The sequence below is a fragment of the Colias eurytheme genome, chromosome 6 (assembly GCF_061535395.1).
Source record: "Colias eurytheme isolate Ceu_HAF_F1 chromosome 6, ilColEury1 Martin Lab GWU primary, whole genome shotgun sequence".
Lineage (NCBI taxonomy): Eukaryota > Metazoa > Arthropoda > Insecta > Lepidoptera > Pieridae > Colias > Colias eurytheme.
This window is the reverse complement of record NC_142985.1, coordinates 7711236-7730438: the sequence shown is the minus strand read 5'-3', so window position 1 is coordinate 7730438 and position 19203 is coordinate 7711236. Positions and strand designations below refer to the sequence as shown.

General features: G+C 32.7%; 2 protein-coding genes across 2 annotated transcripts; one reads left to right on the top strand and one right to left on the bottom strand.

Moving 5' to 3' along the window:
- Window positions 1-5381: 5381 nt before the first annotated feature.
- LOC149907808 (metallophosphoesterase 1-like) lies at window positions 5382-10730 on the top strand. Its single transcript, XM_090102914.1, has 7 exons — window positions 5382-5716; window positions 5815-5998; window positions 6083-6224; window positions 6500-6666; window positions 6737-6822; window positions 10164-10436; window positions 10566-10730. The coding sequence occupies exons 1-7, from the start codon at window positions 5618-5620 to the stop codon at window positions 10698-10700; spliced, it is 1086 nt and encodes a 361-aa protein (XP_089959040.1). The 5' UTR covers window positions 5382-5617; the 3' UTR covers window positions 10701-10730.
- Window positions 10731-10735: 5 nt separating this feature from the next.
- On the bottom strand, window positions 10736-18621 carry nkd (NKD inhibitor of WNT signaling pathway naked cuticle). Its single transcript, XM_090102913.1, has 5 exons — window positions 18283-18621; window positions 13703-13929; window positions 13074-13184; window positions 12364-12827; window positions 10736-12022 (listed from the first exon to the last, which is right to left on the bottom strand). Exons 1-5 carry the CDS (start codon window positions 18395-18397, stop codon window positions 11662-11664), a joined length of 1278 nt encoding a protein of 425 aa, XP_089959039.1. The 5' UTR covers window positions 18398-18621; the 3' UTR covers window positions 10736-11661.
- Window positions 18622-19203: the final 582 nt, after the last annotated feature.

Below are 19203 nucleotides of genomic sequence, written 5' to 3'. Positions count from 1 at the left end.
TAATATTTTTTTCTTTATTGCGCTTCATAAAGCTTAGTGATGTACTATTAATTCTATATTGTGTGACACTAAGACATAATTTGGACGCTAGTCGTCCGATTATTTAATAACACCATTTATGTAATCCTTTGACAAGTTTATTTACACCATAAACAATTTTATAAATTTATTAAGTACCTTTCTTAATATTCTTTTGAAATATCATAAGGAAATTCAATACAACAATCCAACTGAGAATAGAAACGTTATGGATCTTACAAAAATAGGCAAAAAATAAAAAAAAATCTTGATATTCTTTTTGCATTACAAAAACGATTTATTTTATATCTCACTCTTATATTGATATAAAATTCATAAGTTTACTTACTGTTATTGTTAATCAATAAATAAATTCCTATGACGTCATGGGTATTTATTGAATCATCGATCCTATTCTTACATGAATCGCATAGTTGGTATGTTTTCAATTATTTTTAGTTGATCGTCAGGTCGCGGTTAACAATTTCTTATAGTGATATGATCTTGGCCAGACCAAGAGTTATTCCATAATAATTGAATGAATGAATTTAATGGTGTATTTGTTGTGATATTATCCTATTAAGATCTGTTAATTTTTAAACAGTATTGGTTATGCTAGGTCAATTAGGATATGGTGTGTACTAATTATTCATTTTGTAAGTTATTTTTTCAAGGACCATTACATGTATTGTTGTGATTCAAATCATTATATCATAAATCATGAATTAATATATTATAAAGTTTTGTTTGTTGAGTGTAATTGAATTCAAAATCATCATTATTTTATTACATTTAACATGTTTCTTAATCCTGCTGATTCTGCTGTAGCATTCGTTTTGGAAGGTGATAAACAATCATTTGATCACAGTTTGATTTCATATTATTTCAAATAAACAAGCTTGAAAATTCGCTTACCAATTAATTAACTGGTGCTTGAAACTTATCCGTTGTGGTTTCTTAATTTCTACTCTAGTTTACTCCAAAAACGACAATCAAAATTAATATTGTCTGTGATTATACTCATACTGGTCATTGGATATAAATCTAAGCGTATAGGAATTATATTATAAGGATTAGGATTAAATTACTTATTCAAATCTGTAGTATTACATGGTATTACTGTGAGCTGTATTTGCTTTGTTCCATGTTATCACCATTAATTTGCAATGATTTAGTGGTAATTTCGAGGTATACATATAGAAATCGGGATAACAATTAACAACCCAGGGAGTGCAGACTCCATATTATTTTATTGGTCTAGTTTTCCAATACCTGTAAATATTTAAACAAATTATAATGTATAGAAATGAAAACGTATATCACAGGAAAAGTGTTAACTTGTCTGCTTGTTTTTTGCTGAGGTCCCTATTGGGTCAATTTCTTTTCTGTAGCCTTGGCTGCTCTCACCGAAATCCGGCCCTGATTTTAACATTCCGTAACGAAATGATGATCTTATAAGAAAATATTTTAATTTACTGTAAAACGTAAATACATAGCTTTACAATCTGATTACACAATTTAGTACCTTTTATACACCAAAAATGTATTTAAACTATGTACCTAACTACTAATCTCAAACCATAAATATGGTTTTTTATTATACTATTGAATAATCTTTACACTGTATGTTGTATGTTATAAATTAGTAGTATAATTTATAATTATTTAACATACACTAATTAAATAATGAATGTACTTTTTTGTTCTTCATTAATGTTTAAATTGTACAACTTAAATGCACCAACATTTTAGTTTTAAGACGCTTTGACAATTTTTAAATTAAACAAGACCTTAGGTTTAGTACAATATTTACAACTAATCTCATTCTCAACTAATTATGTTAATGTTAATTAATTTCGTACAATAAATGAGGCTAATTTGACTATTTTTGTTTTATTTTGTAATCATTTTTAAATAAAATATCATCAATAATTAATTAATTTTAGGTATATTTTAATACTAATGTACACACATGGTTGGCATCATATAACATTTTTATATTGTAGCGCTGCAGTAGCGATCCTGTCGTTAGATGTGTCCTCTCGTCCACCCTACGGGCCCAGATTCAGTCGCTATGCGAACGCGATACTGTCTAACTTCTGTACGATGCCGATGTACTATGCAAACGCGATTAATTTATGCTACGGCTACGGCCTACGGCACAAAAATACCAGCGAACAGCGATCGCTACAGTTGCAACAGTCTCCGATGAGACAACATTAGTCACGTAGACTTTTACACGTTTTTTAAAGTGAAACTTTTATACCTACTCGGCAGCCGCGATACACGCGACATGCGCTACACAGACCAAAAAGTTTGAGACGATGTAATAAAAGTTTCACTTTAAGAGCTAGCGCGCACGAGCAACTTTGTCTCCGCAACTATTTTGTCTCTCCCATCAATTTGTATGGGGAGTTGCGTTGCTACGTGCGCGCACTTTCATACTAGCCCATGGGTGGAGAGACAAAATAGTTGCGGAGACAAAATAGTTGCTGAGACAAAGTTGCTCGTGTGCGCTAGCTCTTATAATACTTTTTTTAGATTACTTGCCTAGCGTGGTCTGCAAATGATTTAACGCTAGTTTCCTGTGGCTCTGAAGGTGCAGTTTATGAATGGAACATGTCCTCAGGCCAACGAGTTGGAGAGGTTATTTTAAAAACTAATCAATTTAGTGCATGCGCAGTTAACAGGTAATCGAGATTTTTGTGTGTTCTCCATATATATGCGCGACATGCGCTACACAAAGCAGTGTTCGGAACCGTTCGAACAGTTTCACTTTTACCGTGGTTTCATAAAACCACACAACATTTTTTTATAAAATAGCTAAAGCGTAGTAACTAAACCTAAGCAGCATCATTGATACTCCCGCCCGATTAGGGCCCTTCCGGCCTCCTCCACTCAAGCGACAGCCCAAGCCTTAGATCATTAAGTAATGATCTAAGGCCCAAGCCGACGTTCGAGATCCCCGTCAATTGGACCCCCGGACGCCCTTGCGCATGTCGCTACCAGGGTGAACCTTCAGTTCACCCCCGCGTCCGCGTTAAAATGTAGAAGCCAGTAGAAGCCCTTCTGGCTAACATTGAGAAACACCACACAAAAAAAAATGATGGATACTAAATATTACTTTGTATTTTGTATTGTAAATGTATTATGCGTAATACGCATAATGTGAAAATAGTAATACGATGGCGTATTACTATTTTCACTAAATTTTCTCGCTAGGAATTAGGATGCTACGCCCGCGCGCAAGCTGCTGCCGCCACCTGAACCACATGAGTAGAAAGACGGAACAGAGAATAAGCTTCAAACAAACGCGAGAATCGATTGCACTACTACAAGTACGCGGGGCCATGTGTGTGTGTCTCTGGCCGCTTGTCGCGTACGCAGCGATTCTGGAAAAAACCGGTTTGCGCTTGCACAGGCAGAGGACAGTCTCAGGGTTGATACGACGCACGTTGTTTGTTTTATTAGTTGCAACTTGCAAGTTTGAATATTTTAATATAAAACGTAATATTTCATTGTCAAAAATGGTTGTTTATTGTACTGTGTGTATGAATAATAGTAGAAAAACTAAAAATATATCATACTTCAACTATCTCAAGGAGTACAATAGGTGAGTAAATATTTTGATTATTACTTTTTCAAGTCAGTACCTATAGGTCTACCAGAATCTGATGGCATATTTATATTTATGAAATAAAAGATTTTCATGTGGCAACTTTATTTGACAACTATCAAATTGGTTGTCAAATTATTTGTCTTCTTTGCAATTGATGAATAATTTTTAGGATTTTGTCTAAAAATCTTCGAAAATGTCGAAAAAGCCGCTGCGATCACAAGCAAGAGGTGTTGTTTATAATGTGTATAGAAAAACATTCGATGAAGAAGGGTCAAACACATCACAATTTTCAATTTTGAATATTTTATTGGTAAATTGGACTTACCCGTTTTGGTACTTTAAATTAAAAATATTATAAGTAGGTAACTATAATATTGTTTGTTGATTACAATATAATTTTATGATAACTTATTACAGGAGTTTCCAATACGGCTATTCGTCAAGTCCAAGCTGTTAAAGTGAATTTTATAATGTGTGTATCTGTTAATACTTACGAAAATAAACATAGTTTTATTTTATTTTTATTTTATTTTATAAAAAAATATAAGCAATCTAGTTTTGATCTGTATTATCATTACATCCATATTTTTACATGGCATAATGATGATGAATATACAATTAATATGGGTATGTGTAAATAATAATATGTATTACCTATACCTATAAAAGTAATATGTACATTATACATGTAAGTATGTACCTACATAATATTAAGTGGATATCTCATTATTAAGTACAGTATTGTTCACTTAATGTAATGTGATTAATGATGTTGAGGACAAAATAAAAACTAAGCAGTATCAAGATCGTTCAGTCCATTTTCCCTAGGGTTGCACACTCAAAATTTTGATTTCCCTAATTGCCATCAGATTCTGGTTTACCTATACTTGCGTTTATTTTATTAGGTCCTTTTTTAATAAGATGAGAATTGTACATGGTGTGTTTTTACCTTTCATTATTATTACAAGTTTAGCATTTGTAAGTATGTATGTATGTATCGTAAGTGTGTACATACCTAGGTTGGGTTGTAGTAGGTAGTTTTGTTTAATTTGTCTTAACCTATTGTGACAACCCTACCAAAATAGGTAACAATTTTGCACGTTCTTAAGAAGCTTAGTCTCTGTTCCGTCTTTCTACTCATGTGACCTGAACAGCAGTCCCGCGCGGAAGCGCTTGTTTCCGCGCGGAAGCGCCAGTTTCCGCGCGTTCATCTGTCCTTAGCCTTATGCAGCACAGTTCATTGAATTGGCGCAGTCAGCGCCTGATAATGTTCGCATTGGTTATTATTTAATTCAAATGCCCCCAGAGTAAGGGAAAATTAAAGTGAAAAGTGTTAAAAATTCCATTTCACTATTTGTATCGAGGATGGATGATTTTCCATTTTACGAAAGAGTATCGAAATATGGAAAACAATGATAGACAATAGAGTTTCTAAAAATTCTAAGAAATCTATCATGTTCCCACTTCTTTCTAAGGGGGCGTCCATAAATTACGTGGTGTTTTTTTCAAATGTGTGTGAAATGAAAACGGATTTATTCTGAAAGTACATATTACAATACATGCCTCCGTTTCGTCTGAGCCCATATTTTTTCTATAGAATAAGTTAAATTAAATAAGGTTGAAGTCATTGTTCTAGCGGGGCAACACGTGTGCTTGGTCTTAAAAAATGGCCGTTCTGTTCCCAAATCCCACCATAGACTATACATAATACCACAGATCTAATACTGTGTTGCTTTAATAGTATAGTTCCCATGTTCGCCGTAGGACTTCTTTCATGGCGCATTTCGTAACCGCATAATATGTCATTTTACTTGTCAATTGTCATCACCTGTCATTGCTTGTTATCAAACAAGATTTCCCTTATCGCTTAATCGCATTTTATCTTTAATCTTATTGATGTTGCTGGGAAGCTTGATTTAGTTAATATTTAACATTTCTTTTCATAAAGCATTTCGTAAGTAACATGACTATATTATAAGTATGCGACGTGTTACCAAAAAACTGTTGTTTACCATTTTTGGTTTACTTTGTATTGGGCTCTATTGTGAGTTTCTCATATATTATGTAGTCGTTGTTCAGGTATTACTAAATATTAGTACTAAATTCCACATTAAATACTTAATAATACAATTGAATATTATCATTTTATATTATTTCCTAATGTACAATATTTTCAGTGTAGTTGGCCAAAACTAGTAAACTCTACTGGGCCAGTTTTAAAAGCGTTCATTTTAGCAGATACTCATTTATTGGGTCCTTACAGAGGACATTGGCTAGATAAGTTGAGAAGAGAATGGCAAATGCATCAAGCATTTACGGCCATTATAAATACACACCAACCTGATGTTGTGTTTGTATTGGGTAATTATTAATATATATGTACCTAGTTCGATTTTACTATGCTCTTAATACAATTAGTTACTTATAAAGAAACAATTGTTACAGGAGACCTTTTTGATGAAGGCGAATGGACTGATGATAAGCAATTTAATGCATATGTAGAGCGTTTTTATAGACTATTTCCTGTGCCCCAGGATACAAAATTGCATGTTGTTATGGGTAATCATGACATAGGCTTTCATAACAGGTATATCTAATATTCAGGCATCTATTAATTATTATGTTCACCACAAAGTTTTCAACTTCAAAAGAAACTCTTAAGAGTAAACAAAACTGTGTTTATATATCTCTCATCAAATCACATCCAAAGAATCAATCATCATCTAATTTCGATCTGCAAGGAAATAGTTTTCATTTATTTTAATTTAACTTATGATTCCCAAATTTTGGCAATGGCCTAACACAAAATCAGATTACTTCTCTACTTTACTTGATGATGAATAAGTTCTATAATATTTTTAGAATAAGGAAAAGAGCACTGCAAAGGTTTATAGAACTTTTAAATGCTCCAAGTGTTCAGCACTTGGTATTGAAGGGCTCGCACTTTGTCCTTGTTAATTCTATGGCACTACAAGGAGATTCATGCAACATGTGTGTTGAAGCAAGAAATGAAATATCTTTAATATCAAGTATGGACTTTCTTTATCTTTCCACTTTGTTGGAACTAATTAGAAATTTATAGTTGCTTTAATATTTCAGATAAACTTTCTAAGTGCTCTAAGGACAACAGATTTTGTGAATTTGATGGTGAACATTATAATTATTCCAGACCCATACTTATGCAGGTATATATTATATTTTTATATTTTATTAATTTCATTACAAGCTGCCCCGCCCCACACAGATTCAGCTATTATCCAAACGAAAATTTTTCATACTTTTGAAAAATTTCATTCATGCTGACATAGATGATGACTGCCAAACAAATATTTTTTAATACAAATCAGCCCCTATATTATGTAGTTGTTGCTCATATATAAACTACTAGCTTTCCGCCCGCGGCTTCGCCCGCGTTTTCAGAGAAAACCAAGTTGGATCGAACTGCACATGGTGTGCGAATTTTATTGCAATCGGTTAAGTGGTTTAGGAGTCCATTGAGGACAAACATTGTGACACGAGATTTATATATATTAAGATAGGAACCAGTGGTTTCTAAGATACTTTTTTTAAGGCTGCAGTCTAGCAAAATTGCGTTTTCAACAAGTTATTTGACAATTTTTTCCCGGCTAATGAAATGATAAACTGATTTTTTTTTTCTTGTTTATCAATTAGTGTTATATACGCAATGCGCGTGAATTTTTTCACATTTATAAAGTTACTTTATGTTACCTTAATCAGGCCTTCAAGATAAGTCTCTTTCCCCCAAAGACATTTCGAGCTAAGTTTGTGCACTCACTACGTTGCAACCGATTACAATTTACACAATCTGATCAGCGCATTATTATCCTTATATAGTCGTTATTAAAAACTGCTGAATACAATTGCCGAAAAACTTATGATTTTCTTAATTAGAACGTTATAAATTCATTAAATTTCCCATTTTTTGCCTTACAAAATCTATTGATAAATACTGCTAAAAGTTATTTTTTCCATTAATTTATTCGAGTTGGTTGAAGACCAATGAGTATTAATCCTTCAAAAAATTTTTTTTTGAATTTTTATAATTCTTTAAATATTAAAAAAATATTTAAAATAATGAGGAAAAATCCTAGCGAATTTCTTTAGTCGCGCTCCTTGGGCCGGAGCGTTCTGACGTGTGCTCTACGCTCGATTTTCCTTCATACCGAAGTGAAAGTTGCTCTACTTCATTAAATTTAATATTTTTGTTAATTGATTATTTTTATCTTAGTTTTGTGCAAATATTCGTATTTTTAAACATTTGATTTCGATATGGAAAATAAAAGAAAAAAATACGCGTGTAACTACTAGAAAAAAAAATTATGTTCGAACATAAAGTTAATGAAACCAAATAGATTGCAAAGGTGATTGGCAACAATTTCTTTATTTTACGGGGTGTCAGTAAAGGGATGTATATTTCTTTAAAACTAATGTAAGCTCATAAATTTTCTTATAATATAATTTTTTTGAAGTTCCAAAAATGTTTATTTTTCGTTTGAGAAATACGAAATATAATATAAACTTGTATTGAGAACTTGAACTTCCCAAGTTCATCCGGGGAAATCCCCATACGGGGAATATGATTTGTTTACTCCAAAATTGATCCGAGGTGTTTGAATTTTTTCTTCTAGTCATTTTCAACGTAGCGGCATGTTGTTTGATTATTAATTTTGTAACTTAAATACAGGATGTTGGTTTTATATTCTGATTTTACAGACGCGCTGACAAATTTAGTCCGCCATTTCTAGTTTAGTCTACCAACTCTAAGTACCAATATTAAAACGAATGGATTATCATCACATCATCAAAACTCAGATGTAATGGAAGATCACAATAACATAGAAAATTCAGTGGGTGTTGAGAACTAAACAAACAGAAGTAACAGAGACGCGAAGAATAAAAAAAGAGGACGAAAACGATAATTCGTTGATGCTTTCCCTTTTCGACGTATTGTTTAGGGTACATCACCAATCTGCAAAAAACAAAACTGATGATTCCCAATTGCTGATTAAAAATGAAAAACAAATAATCGACAACAGTGGTGAAAATTTGCTGATCACAATGAAACATCCTTCAGTGGTAGCAGATTTACTCATTTCAAATGTATCGGTGAACAGCGTAAAGGAGAGTAGGACAGGAAAACATTATGAATGTGGATGGTGGATTGTATACAGGGTGTAATCGATAAGTATGTGCAGGCGATTATGACGTTATTATTGCAGGTATCAAAAAACTTAAAACTGATATCGAAATTACTTTACCTAATGAGCAAAATGACAATAATAAAACATATTTTATTGTGTTATATATGTTGTGTTAAAACACAAACAAATAACTTTTTAAAAGTGTAACGAGAAATATCTAAAAAATTTACTTTATACACTCCCATATCAAAAAGGGAAAATGGGACTAGTAGAAGTTAAATGTCTAATTCCGGCAAAAGACATGAATGCGGAAGATGCGGTTAAAAAAAATAATATTTGAAATACAATGCAAAAAATAACACTTTTGTCATAGATAAGAATCATGACTATTTTTTCTAAATTCAGGGACAACTAAACGTTGCAGAAGCAGAAGTCTGCTTATTTGCTGTTTGGACTGGAGTGAATAATTCGTTAAAAATAGAATATATAAAAAAGTATGTAACGTTTAGGCAAAATAAAATGATGGACCATTATCAAGATTTTACATAAATTGCCTACTGTCAGAATTGATTGATTCGAGACTTCAGCATTCGATGCCCATCAAGGACCCATTCTATATCATTCAAGCGATTGAAAAAAAAAAAGATAAATCCAGTGCAACCCATAAAGCATCAGAATGCTAGCAAAACATTTATTAGGTTTATCAATATAAATCTATATATTACACATAATATAATAAATCTGTAGAAGACGCGAAGACAGACATCCGCGCGGACGGAGTCGTGGGCGGAAGCTAGTCAGAAATAAATATCTTTTGTTTTCATTTGCGTATTTTTCTATTTTATAATTTTTTAACACAAACATTACATTTTGATACAACAAAATTTGTTTATCCGTTTTATTAGTTAAACTGAACAACTTTCACTAAGAAACTTAGGTCGAAAAAAATGTATAGAGTTATGCATTTTGTATGGGAAGCTTATTTTTTTATATTTCGTCCAAATTTCTTTGTAAAAGTTAATCAGTTATATAAACATGAAGTTGAAGATATCAATAGAAAGTATTCGCAAATTTTGTGTACTGATAAAAAAAAAATCACCCGGTGTAATTTTCACGAAAATTGTTTCAAATTGTCATTTTTGGTACTTATTACGAATATTAAATTATGCATACGAATGATTTAATTTTTAAAAATTAAGTGGAGCAACTTTCCCTTAGTACATTTGTATTATTTACATATAGGATGACAGGATGCATTTGTTTGCACTACTAGACCAAGCCCTTAAGATAAACTTTTCAGGCATTATTAGAATATTTGTACAGGTTCTGCAAATATTATATTCATGCGATGTGAATTTTTTTAGCATTTTCCACTCTATCGCGTATCCGATTCTGTGTGCACAGAGCCCGATGCCCCACCATTGCCAGAAAGAAATAAATTATTTAGATTGAAAATAGATGCACTTTCGAAAGAGGGAACAGACTTTGTGATCAAGAAACTTAAACCCAGAGCAGTGTTTGGTGGTCATACACATCATGGGTGCCTATTAAAACATAATTATGATAAAATTGATTTTCTTGAATATTCTGTACCATCCTTCTCATGGAGAAATAGACCAGATCCAAAATATATGTTGGTAAGTTAGCATTATTAGTTATGTTAGCGTTATTACATTGGTTTTGTTACTACTTCAAAAAAATTTGCCTCGTAGCTTTTTGATAATATACATATATAGAGATACATTGTTGTATTTTGTGTCTTGTAGGTGTCGATTTCTCCAAATGAGTATGCTGTCAATAAATGTGGACTGCCAATGGAAGTGACCATGATAGCCTCAGCTGTGATAATGTTTCTTTGTTTAGTTGTTTATGTATTTAGAATTAAAACCCTCGGAAGATGACAAAAGGATATTAAAAAGTTTGGAATAAAATGCAATTGTTCAATTAATTTTCTATTTCGACAATAAATATTTTTGACAAGATCAAGCACTTAAACACTTTTACATGTATGGTTTACAAAATTGACAATTTGATGTTAATTTACATAACTTTATTTCACCATGTTTTATCACAAATACAGCTAACAAAACGTTTTAGGACTCTTCTAAGGAATTATAATAAATTAATCTTAATTATCTATTTAAAATTAGAGGTAGATGAAAGTTTTAGAAATGAGATTCTTAACAAGAATGAATACTGATAATGGTAATAATAATATTTAAATATGCTGCTTTTTACATTATGATTCAATAATTAGTGAGTAAAGAGAGCAGCTTTTAAGTACATACAGTAATGTTACAAATTTTAACAATAATTTACACATTTCTAATAAAGCACCTAACACCTATAACTAAAGTCAGTCTATAACTCTTAAACGAGTCTTATAATACAAGTATACAAAAAGTACATTATTCAAATGAGCATTGCATATATACTGCTTCAAAATTTTAATACTAAAAAATACATTATGATGACATTCGTGAAGAAAGACCAATGATTATAAGGCACTTTTCTTAAATGCTCAAAAAATAAATATCTTTTCAAGAGAAGCTAACGTTCTTACAACTTTCAATGCACATTTTAATTTAGTACAATTATTAATTTGTATAAAATACAGATCTTATTTGAGTCTGTCAGTAAAATAAATACTAAAGCTACAACTATAAGTGAAGTAATCATGTGGAATGCTAATAGATTTTCTTAAATTATATTGTTGTCATATCTCACAAAAAGATTGTCATCTTTCTTTTCACACAAGTAACTTCGCCAATACTTCATAATACCTACTTGGTAACCACAATTGTCCGATTCACTGATAACACGAAAGGACAGAGCTGTTTAAAGCTCGCCCTTTATTGAGTTCTATAAGAATATAATTTGGAGTACTCTCGGTTGCTGCGTCTGAGAGGAAAGGTCGTGGGAGCGAGACCGCGGGTTCGCTGGATGGGACGCGCGCGTGTGTCGTGACGGTGCAGTTTGCTTTTGATGATAACCCGTATGTGCATGTTTCGCTGAAGAACATATAACGGCATGCAAATATCTATCGTATCTGCACAAGTTTGAATCGCCACCACTAGCAAGATCCAAATATCCATTTCCTGTGTTTTCTGTTTTCACTTTATGATAAGTATGAGATTTTTCATTCACAGTATGAGATCTGTTTCGAATCTTCTGATATTTACTACTAATGTCGTCTTCATAGGCGGATGGATCGCTGGGCTTTCTGTAAAGAAAATCAAAGGATTAGATTAGAACATCCAAACAGTATTAACATAACTACTTATAGAAAACAAATTTAAATTTGAACATATTTTTGACATAAGTTAATCACTTTTTTATAATAATAGTCAAACTGTAGGTACTGTAATAATACTTTTAAGCAAAGTAATAGATACATATGTATTGAGTTGAATTTCATTCAACAATACAGTCACAGATTTGAAGCCAATACATTTGCTTGAAATTAAATAAATTTATAAATGATAAAACATTTTTTGCAAAGTCTGAAAGTTTATCATTATATTTGAAAAAAAAAATTCACAAGTATGAATGCTTATTGCTTACCTTGATGCTTGAAAACTCAGGTGATTTTTTTCCATATTGGCCTGAATGATTTCCAGTAATTCCCGCCTCTGTAGACTCCCCGAACGTTTCTTTGTATATTTGCGTTCTCGATGTTCTCTCCGCGGATGTCGGTGATGTCTCTGCCGTAAAATGGGTGCAGGCCTTTGGGGAGGGGGCTTTCGATCAGAACATGACGACTTTGATGAGACATCGTCCTCATGTGATAATCTTTCATGCAGTTCTTCCTCACTATGTTCGGCACAATCTGGGGGTGCGCTCGTGTTAACCGTTGCTTGTTCGCGTCGCCGTCTTCGTCTGGCGTCCCTTTTCTCCCTTTGACTGCGAGGTTGTCCATCTTCAGGGACTACTGTCAATCGTACTTGTATAGTCTTAGATCCATAATGTGGAACTGTGACAGACTTTCCAAGAGATTCATATATTGTGGATACAATTCCAGCTATATCCTGTAATGATAACATTTCCATTGTATTATTGCAGAAGAGATTCTTTACGATTTAGGTGCAAGAAACATAAGTTATTACATTACTTAATGTAAACAATGGATGAGTGTTTGTTTGTAGTATTTAAATTCGATTTTGCGAGAAATTTAGCTTGTTAATCACATAACGAAGATGCTCCTTGCATATTCGCTATATTTTTGATTTAGTTATTAGTATAACAGGGTATAAAAATATGTTCTAGATACATACATCTTTAGTCATCCGTCCATGCCCATCAAGATCATACAGCGTAAAGGAAAACTGTAGCGGTTGTTGTTTTGAAGACTGCGGATGTTGCAGCTCAACGTCACAAGTTAACTCCTAAAACAATATAAAAACAGTGTTAACTAGACTGTGCCCATTTAAGTGCTGACCTCAGCGGTAAATTATTTGGACTATGATAGTTGCCATGTTTAAAATATAGATAATCGACGGCGCCGAGAAACGACCGCATGTCGGCTGATGAGGACCGGCGCCCTTATCTTTAGCTTTAAAAGGAAACTAGTCGCGCCTTTACGATCTTTGATTATGAGACAAAAGCAAGCCGCCTGCCCGGAGACTGATACGACGTAAATAGATGATTCATCTCGCATTCAATAAACTGGATGTTCCGTGATGAATGGTAATTTTGTGTTCATTTAGTATTCATTATTTATTAAAAATCCATGATAAAAGGTATTCTATTTATAATCCCATGCATTTACTGGGATTTTGGATTTGTTTTAAGTACTTAAATAAATTAATGGGTCAATAATCTTCAATACTGTTACCATAAATTCCTACGATTTTATATTATTCCCATTTAGTAATAAAATAATAGGTATAATAAATTTAATTACCTCGAAGCGGAGCCTTGGCTGTTTATTTTCATTGCAGTCCGCATTCTGCACGGGCGATGATATTCTCTTTGAGCAAGGTTCAGAGTTTCTCACTGGTACTGGAGGCGGAGTGGCAGGCTGGAGGAGGGCGCGCGCTTCACTTGGCAACAAGTCTGGAGGTGCCGAGCATTGGGAAGCGGCCCTCCCGACCAATTCCTCTGTATCCGTACGCTCACTTTCAGTTCCAACTGAAAAGTAAATAATAAATAACATATTAGTTATGTGTAAAAAGACATTCAATTTTACATAATCGTGTTACGTGTATCGTTACGAGACTATTTAACTTTATTTGATTTCATTAAATTCTTGTTGACATTTTATAAACCATGCACATAATATGAACTTTAAGATTCAGTTTAAATAATTACTTATTAATTTTTTTATAACTTAGGTAGGTATGCGTTTTTTACTCTTGACACAAAACTACAGAATTACCAAGTGTCATCAAAATCCGTTTCGTGCTTTTACTTGTAAAACAAGAACAAGGGCATTAAACATCCAACCTTCAAACTTTCACGTTTATATTATAATAATTTATATAAGATTAGTAAAATACCTAGGTATATCTAAATAAAAGCTGCATCGCTAATCGCTATACGACCTTGCGATGATGGGTACGCTACGATTGTTATTATAATATATCTTTTATTATATAATATACAGGTATACATGAATACTAAAATTGTTAGAAAAACGGGCGGTAAATACAAACGATTTTTATAAAGCGAGCGGGACGTGTTGTAAAGACGGCAGGCAGGGGCTCACAGGGCGGGCTTAGTTATTTCCTGGAAGGCCTTGCGAGCCCGGATCGACGTCGGTCCAATGCCTTAATACCCGAGTTTGCCAACGAACATCTGCCACTGATTTTATTTTTCTTATAACACCTTCTGATATTACACCTTCACTATATTCTACCAATAAAAGCACGTATAAAGAAATAATAGTTGATAATTCTTTTAGAGGAGGCAAATGATCGACGAATATACAACGACGGATATTTACAATAAACATCGTTTAGTATTTATTATTTTTTAGGATTGAAAACTTTATGCGGTGTCATCAGTTAATTTTAATAGTTATAGTACCGTTAATTTATTATCTAAATAATATAATACCTAGTAGGTATGTACATATTTAATATTAATGTATTATAAATGATATAATATACATATGTATAAGTAACTAGCGGTCCGCCCCGGCTTCGCCCGTGGTACATGTTTACGTTTTCTCTACATAAAAACCATCCTCGTACTTCAAGGAATATAATAAAAAAAGAATTATCGAAATCGGTTCAGCCATTCTCAAGTTATGCGCTTACCAACACATTTTGGGATTCATTTTTATATTATAAGATATATAAGATTAAAATTATGTATTTAAAATTTAAATTCTTTCGAGAAAAATATGACGATGAAAGATTTGTTTGGCATACATTAATTACTAATCAATAATAAACAGTTACTATTCTTCAGTTTTCATTATCTTTCGACTAGCTATTAGATTAATAGCTATGTGAATAAAAACACTGCAAACACATTCCAATTTATTTCTCAGAATGTTTTTTTTTTAATCAACCGTAATCACTTCGTTATATTCGTATTTCAAACGCTATGAATGAATGACTTTATTAACAGCAACGTTACTCCTGTAAATAGACACGCTGTCGGTAGTTACTATGCTGATAATAGGTACTATTGTTCCGTTATGGTGTCTACTCGCAAGCCATACGATACTCTTGTTCTGATTTATTAATTAGGCGTGACATACGTTCAACTAATTCCGGCCTATAAACATATCAAAAGAAACCGTCTGCTAAGCATATGGACAAACTATTTACTAATCTTTGATATGGCGACTTCGTGGTGGTTTGTTTTCTTAAAATGATCAAAAAACTAAACTGCCTTTAAAATTGTCAGAATTGGCCAAAATTTAAATGTGAACAACTTTCAAATAAAAAATTAAAAAAGCATCATCAAAATCATATTTTCTCCCGAGTCCCGAGTCAAAAGTCCTGTGGTAACAAATACCTAGTTACCCAAAATTCATTTTTATAAGCAGTTTATGAATGTCCTATCTATGTAGGAACTTATACTAGGTATATAGTTAAAAACAATGCCTCTCATTGTAAAATTCTTTAAATATATCTTCAAGGACTTCATAATTGATAATCCCGTTAATGAACGTTATCCGTATTCAGGCTATTTTTGTATCTGTAAACTTATTTAAATAATCCAGATTCCCATGTAGGTACGTACCCTAATCTTATAAAAAGAAAGTCATGAAAACAATGAATTTTGGATTATCCGAATGAAAACGCTTTGTTCAAAATTTAGCATCGTTACGCTTGATAATGCACAATGCACATGTCATTAATTGGTAATGAATACGGCTAATTAATGTACGCGTTAACCATGCTCATGTCCTCATTAAGGCGATATTAAAGTCATTGAGAGCGCCCCGTGGCCGTGTGAGCATTAGATAATAGGTACCTGATATTAATAAAGAAAATTTGAAATCATGAGTGAAATAGAAATTACAGTATTTTAATAAAATTATCAATGGTGCAAGCAAGCTTATTGTTATAAAAACATATTTTATTTGTACGTTTAGGCCGTTGAAAAATAACGTTGTAAAAATGTAAAGAGACAATAACCGCACGCTAAGGGCACATTAAAATTATGCAACAAAAGCCGAACATCTCCGAAAAAGCGCTTTGTGTCTGCCGCTTACTATAAATTGTAGCAAGCTATACATCAACGTGGTACATACTATTTGAAAAAAAAAAAAGTTTAAAGCATGGGGCGGAGAATTCTTTGATGTCAAATAAAAGGTATCATTGTCTCCGCTTCGGCGAGTGCTTTTAACTTTTCTCTTTGAAGTTAATCAAATGAGCGCGGCTCGGTTTGCATTCAAAACTATATTACAAACTTAACTTCAAGGGCTTGACGTATACAATATAGAACGATATGAAACGAAAAATGTATCGTCTTTTAATTGAAATAGAAACTAAATAGGACGAGATCAAAGGGAGATCAGACTACTTTGATGTTTAAGATGAATAAAGCATTTCGAGAGCGGAAGTTTCATTATTTTTATGTACTCATCGCTAGATAAAAACATGCCTCATTACTAGGTTTATAATATGAAAATTGAAAATATAAAGAAATTGTATGTCTTCATAATATGAGTGTTTATTTTTTTTATGGTGCATAGCTTATTGAAGTTTTCAGCTTTTATATTTGTACTAGCGGTCCGCCCCGGCTTCGCCCGTGGTACATATTTCGCAATAAAAGGTAGCCTATGTTCTTTCTCAGGGTCTAAAGATTATCTGTGCCAAATTTCATCAAAATCGGTCCAGTAGTTTATGCGTGAAAACCATACATACACACACACAAACCTTTCCTCTTTATAATATTAGTATACCTAGATGATTATTTTGAATTAAAACGTGCTCACATTATCACATAGTTCAAATCACTTCAAGAACAAGATTACTCTGTCTTTGAGATGAAATAGGTACCTATATTACAATATGTACTTCAAATAATTAATAAGATAACTTTTATATTAAACTTAAATAATTATTGCCAAAATTCACTTAAGTATCAATAATCACAACGAAGAAGTGGGACAATATTTAAAATTTGTTGTTACGTTACTTTTACATGGAGATATTACTAATTTAGCATACCAAGTACCTACTTACTAATATTAACAAAAATATTCAATTCAGCAGTATCTACATGTTACTCATTTAATTATAATTAAGGATTTAATTGTAAAAATGACTGAAAACATTAAGATGAGATCAGCTGTTTTTGTACGACGCGATGCGTCGAGTAAATAACAATGACCTATTAACTATACTAGCTTTTTTATATATCAAAGGTAAATAAACATGACATCGCATGCGTTTGTGATACAATGTTAATACCTACCTATCCTCAGTTTTAAAAATAACATATAGCCTCATAATTCATTTATAATCTTCTTATATATAAAAATGAATCGCAAAATGTGTTGGTAAGCGCATAACTCGACGACGGCTGAACCGATTTCGATAATTCTTTTTTTATTATATTCCTTGAAGTACGAGGATGGTTTTTATGTAGAGAAAACGTAAACAATAAACATGTACCACGGGCGAAGCCGGGGCGGACCGCTAGTTTTTTATATTATCATATTATTTTAGTTGTAGCTAAGTCAATGTGTAACCACGAACCATTTTTCAACAATTACTAATATTCACAGTTTAAAATATATAAAAATTAAAAATTACATTTTTTGTCAGATGTTAAGTATGTTTTAAATAATAAATATTTTCCAAGATTTCAGGACTATCCAGACTACCTACGTTAAATACGAGAATATTAATAGAAATACTAATCATTAACTAATTAACTAAATATAAAATAGCGTATAAACTATAATATTATGATGACCTTAGCGTTCATTTAATTAGCTATTATTTTAATATGTTTATAGGATATTATGTTTTCTAGTTACTCGTACAGTAATTTCATTGAAGTAAAAGTACTCACTGCTAAATTTCTTATATCCATTTCTAAACTTGTTGCGCCACCACTTGACGAAGTGGTGCGCCATGGGGGCGTCCGCCGCGGGTGCCGAAGCTCTCAACGTTTCGTAGCACGTCATGCGCTGCGCTCACGCACACATCACGTACACATCAAAAGCGCCGCCGTTTTGTTATTACACTAAATATTTGTAACCACAGTCACTACAATCATTCACCACACTGAGTAAATCAGATTTCCTTGTCAACACGTAAACAGACCTCGTGACCCAGTTGTACGCGTGAATGTCGGGCACGCGCGACGAGAACACAACCACCTCTCACGCTGTTTATCAAGTGACTGACTGATGGATGGAAGAAGGGAAGGGGCGACCGCGGAATAGTGCGGGCAGGCGCGGTGCGACCGAACGGCCCGGTGCTTCGGTTCCGTACGCTCATATTCTGTGATTCTGCTCAACTAATAGCCTGTACTACCTTCAAAGCGTAATTTGATTCTTTTATTAGTTCCTAAAGAAATATGCTAATGCTTATTTTAATCAGTGCCTAATGTATACACAGCTCTTAGATATATCTTTTTTTTCTAAACCAACTAGTTTTTCTTAGACTTTTATTCAACCGTAGGTACTTATTTGTGTTGAAATTTTATAATATGATGATGATAACATCGAGATATATGTACTACTATTGTACGTAGTACATACTATCTCGATGGATGATAATAATTTTTTTTTATTATTATTTTATTTTTATGGCGGTAGTTGTTTATTCCAGGCGGACCCTATTCGAGACCCAGACAGTGACTCAAAAATAACAACACATTTACTTACAAATTAAGAATAAAAGCTTAAGCTTTTTTTCTTGTTATAAATATATTAAATGAGTATATTATTATGCAGTAAATAAAAGCATTTCGGCAAAGTATTAAGGA